The sequence below is a fragment of the Apium graveolens genome, chromosome 7, assembly GCF_009905375.1.
Source record: "Apium graveolens cultivar Ventura chromosome 7, ASM990537v1, whole genome shotgun sequence".
In the NCBI taxonomy this organism is placed as follows: domain Eukaryota; kingdom Viridiplantae; phylum Streptophyta; class Magnoliopsida; order Apiales; family Apiaceae; genus Apium; species Apium graveolens.
The window spans coordinates 217,714,682-217,719,587 of NC_133653.1; the positions used below are offsets into that span (position 1 = coordinate 217,714,682).

General features: G+C 36.7%; 1 protein-coding gene across 1 annotated transcript; it reads left to right on the top strand.

The window, feature by feature from the left end:
* Positions 1 to 404: 404 nt before the first annotated feature.
* On the top strand, positions 405 to 1,574 carry LOC141674479 (uncharacterized). The gene has a single exon (XM_074481183.1). The coding sequence runs from the start codon at positions 405 to 407 to the stop codon at positions 1,572 to 1,574; it is 1,170 nt and encodes a 389-aa protein (XP_074337284.1).
* The last annotated feature ends 3,332 nt before the right edge of the window (positions 1,575 to 4,906 follow it).

Below are 4,906 nucleotides of genomic sequence, written 5' to 3' on the forward strand. Positions count from 1 at the left end.
TTTGGGGGTTTCGATCGATTTGAACTACTGCATTCTTATTTCATCAGGTATTATTCATAAATCGAGCTTTTATTTTTATTTCAAATTAGGGTTTCCAGTTGTGTTTATTGAATCAGAAGTGTGTGTATTCAAGTATGTTTATGTGTATGTTATGTGTATTGAAGTATGCATGCTCCTCTCTCCCCCCCCCCCCTCTCTCTCTCTCTCCTTCCCCTCTCTCTGTATAAATGTCTGCATGTATATTAGTTTGCGTGTATGAATATTATTTATATTAGTGAGCTCCGAGGCTACGTTTTTAGTAAATACTCTTGTAATAATCACACAATCACATTTTGGTAAATATCTTGAAGTATTGCACGTTATTGATGCACATTATTGAATATCGATATTAAAAAACTGTAGTGATGGAAAGCTGGATTGAACTTCCAAAGTTCAGTGAAGGATATATCAGAGGGATAAGGTCTTTTTTGCGGAATGCATTTTCTAGATACTCTGTAGGTGATGAAATCACATGCCCCTGTAAAAACTGTGATAATCACAAGTGGCATCGTGAGGATGTGATTTTTGATCATTTCATCTACAGTGGTCCATCTCCACTATTAGTGAACTGGATTTGTGAGATTTCCAATACAGAAAATATAAATATGGAGTTTGATGAGGCCGTATATTTCGGAGATAATTTAGGTGAAATGTTGCACCGTACGCACAACTGTCAAGACAAGGGTAGGGGTTCTGGTAAACCAAATGAAACAGCTAGGAATTTTTATCGCCTTATTGAAGATGGAAAGCAGCCTCTGTATCAAGGTTGCACAAAATTCTCACGACTAGGTTTTATCATTAGGCTTTATACCTTGAAATGTGTACACGGGATTACCGAGTCTGCATTCACTGATTTATTAGAGCTGATTAAAGAGGCCTTTCCAGAAGCACACATCCCTCTTTCATTTAAGGCCGCGAAAAATGTCATTAAAGACTTAGGCCTAGATTACCAAAAAATACACGCGTGTCCCAATAATTGCATGTTGTTTTGGGGAGAAAATGAGAAGGAAGAAGTCTGCAAAGCTTGTAATGCCTCTAGGTGGATTGTAGTGGAAAATAAAGATACAAGTGACGACATTCCGGAGCAGTTGATGCAGAAAGTTCCGACAAAAGTAATGCGTTACTTTCCACTTCAGTCGAGGCTCCAAAGGCTGTTTATGTGCAAGGAATATGCAAACCTTATGACTTGGCATTCCTCGCGATGGAAAAAAGATGGCAAACTGAGGCATCCGGCAGATGCCGAGGCCTGGAAGACGATGGATGCCAAATTCCCTCATTTTGTGGAAGATGATAGAAATGTCAGATTAGGTCTAGCATCTGATGGGTTCAGTCCATATCGTACAATGAGTACAACTCATAGTACATGGGCGATTATGTTAGTAAATTATAATCTCCCACCTTGGTTATGCATGAAGCCAGAAAACTTGATACTCTCAATGATTATCTCCGGTCCAGAATCTCCAAAAAACAGTATTGATGTTTTTATGCAGCCCCTGATCGCTGAGTTGAAAGATTTATGGGATAAAGGCATATAAACTTATGATGCTTTAACTGGAGAAAATTTTAATCTACGTGCCAGTATTTTATGGACCATTAGCGATTTTCCGGGGTACGTAATGTTATCCGGTTGGAGCACAAAGGGCTATTTGGGTTGTCCGGTATGCCACTACGAGACTTCTTCTTCGTATTTAAAACATAGTAAGAAAGTGTGTTACATGAACCATAGGAAATTTTTAGAGCCGAACCACAAGTGGAGGTTTGATAAAAAGAGGTTCAATGGTGAAATTGAAATGGGAACGAGTCCGTTAATTTTATCGGGGCTAGAGGTTGAAGAATTATTAACCGGTTTTCAGAACCAGTTCGGGGCTGCTAAACACAAGAAAAAGGACAGGAAGAAGAAAGGGGAAAAAATTGAATCTCCTTTTAAAAAAAATCAATTCTTTTTTATTTACCATATTGGAGTCAGAACTTGCATCGACATAACCTTGATGTTATGCACATAGAAAAAAACCTATGTGATAGCATACTTGGTACTTTGCTAAATATGGGTGGGAAATTGAAAGACCATTTAAATGCTCGGTTTGATCTTCAAGAAATGGGAATCAGGAAGGACCTACATCCAATTTTAACAAATGATGGGAAAGCGTACGAGATAAGGGCTGCTATATTTGATATGATGAATAAGGAAAAAGAAACTTTTTGTGCAGTGTTGGAGAATGCTAAATTGCCGTATGGTTCTGCATCTAATATTAGACGGTATGTACATACGAAGGAGAGAAAAATCATGGGGTATAAAAGCCGTGACGTACATTTCATTCTTCACTACTTATTGTAATTTGCTGTAAAGAGAACACTGAAAACCTGAGGTTGCGTTGCCTGTGATAAGATTAAGTGCATTTTTAAGAAGCCTTTGGGCGAAAGTTATCGATTTGGCCGACTTAAAGAGACTGCAACAGGAAATTATAGAAATCCTGTATAGTTTTGAGATGATATTTATACAAGCTTTCTTCGACATAATGGTGCACCTACCCGTACATTTATGCAAGGAAATTGAGTATGGTGGACCAGCGCATCTCCGGTGCATGTGGTCCATTGAGCGATATCTAGGTAAGTTAAAAATGTATGTGCGAAACAGGAGTATACCAGAGGCTTCCATTGCTGAAGGTTATCTCGCAAAAGAATGCATAATTTTCTGTTCAAGATTCTTAAATAATGATGGAGTTGGGAAAATAGGCAAGTATTCTGCTAAATCTGAAATATGTCCACAAAATGTGGAATATTCAATCGATTCAAGAAGGAATAAAGATGGGAAAGCCATTACTCTAAAAGATTCGCAATGGATGGAATGTCATCGCTATGTTCTTTTCAATTGTGCTAACAAGGAAGTAGAAAGCTTACTTGAATAAGTTTTTTAAGTTCTTTTTTTCCAATTAGTATTAAAGAATTAAGATCTTTCCGTTATGATTTTATTAACTAGGTCATTATTGTAGGGAACATCGAGCTTTAATTGAAGGCCAAGCTATACCTAAAAGATTTAAAAGGGAGAGATTTCATACTGATGATTTTTATAAGTGGCTGCAAGAACAAGTTGGAAAAAAGGAAGTTGTTTCGCCAGAATTACAAGTTCTTTCAATGGGCCCTAATCGAGTAGCTAAAAAATTTAGTGGATATGTCATCAATGGATTCAGATTTCATACTAAGTTTAGAGATGCTAGGTGTACAACACAAAACAGTGGTGTATTCCTAAGTGCCTTGACAACTAGTTTTGCGAGTTCGAAAGATGAGAGTCCACTGGTTAGTGAAGTCAATTACTATGGAATAATTGAAGAAATACTGGAAATTGATTATTGGGGAGAAATTTTAGTGGTTTTGTTTAAATGTTGTTGGTACCAAGAAGAGACAGACTTGTATGGCCTTATTCGTGTTAATTTTAGTAAATTATGCCAAAAATCTGATCCATATGTTTTGGCATCACAAGTACAGCAAGTCTACTACTTACAAGATCCTGTTGATAAATCATACCACAATATCATCAAGAAACTTCCAAGAGACTGGTCTGAGGTTGAAAGCCCAGATGCAAATGAAAGCCCAGAGACTGTTCGTGCTGGCGTTGAAGTTAGTGATGTTCATTGGTGCAGAGATGATGCCCCAATAATAGAGATCCCAGTTACCGAAGAGGAAGAAAATGCTTCTTAGAATTAGAATCCATAATATTTAATTATCAAGCTAGTATTTAGCTTATTTCTTTGTAACGTCATGATTTGATCTTTGAACCTTCTATTTATGCTTAAATTGTAATCACAGTACTTATGCTTCGGTGTTTTTGATTTTAGATAAAAATGGGTATTTTTGTCGAATTTTAATTTCAGTTAATTAGTTAAAATTTTCCATTAGTTAATTAGTGGTAGTTTAAGTTGCATTTTAGATAAAAATGGGTATTTTGTTGAATTTTAATTTCAGTTAATTAGTTGCATTTTTCCATTAGTTAATTAGTGGTTGTTTAAGTGTTTGTTTTCTTATAAGTGGCAGAATATTAATATCACTGGACTTGCGTATCTAATATTTTCTATGATTTTTTTTCAGGATGGAAGATGATTCATTCCATGTCAGGATTTACCACAAGGGTCAATTTCAGAATAATAGCTATGTTGGAGGGGACCTGGCTATTTTTAAGTATGTTGAGCGTGATAGGTGGTCTTACACGGTACTAATGGAGTATGTTAAGGATGACCTTGGATACTCGGAAATCAGAGGAATATATACAAACAAAGAAGGGTGGAAATTATGTGGCAATGATACAGACCTTAATGAATATGATAAAGGAGTAGAAAATCTGGGCTACCTGGATTTTTATGTTGACAATGTGGTCGATCATAAGTTCCAGCCTTTGAAATAGATGCAACCACATGTGGTGATGCGACCTAGGCCAAATCTATTTGCAGGTATTATAATTTCCATTTGCTCAATTTTCACTGCTCGAATCCACCATAGATATCACTTGCTTTTAGTTTTGATGACTACTTTATTACAGCTAAAAATACAGGGAAACGGATGTTTGTGACCACTCACCAACTCCAACTGCAACAAAAAAAGAAACAAGCTGATGTGCGCAACAGTCCTCAGAAGTCAGCACGGCTTAACAATCCACAAGATGTCAACAGTCCTCGTAGGTCTACACGGCTAATGAACAGCCCGAAAAAGTCAACACGGTTGAATAATCAAGAGGTTAACAGTCATCCAAAATCAGCTGGTCAAGAGGTTCATGATGCAACTGCCAAAATTACAAGTGTGAAGAGGAAATTGGATTTAAAAAATCCACAGAATGAAGATGAAAAAATGGGGGAAAATGAAATTGAAGTAAGACTTA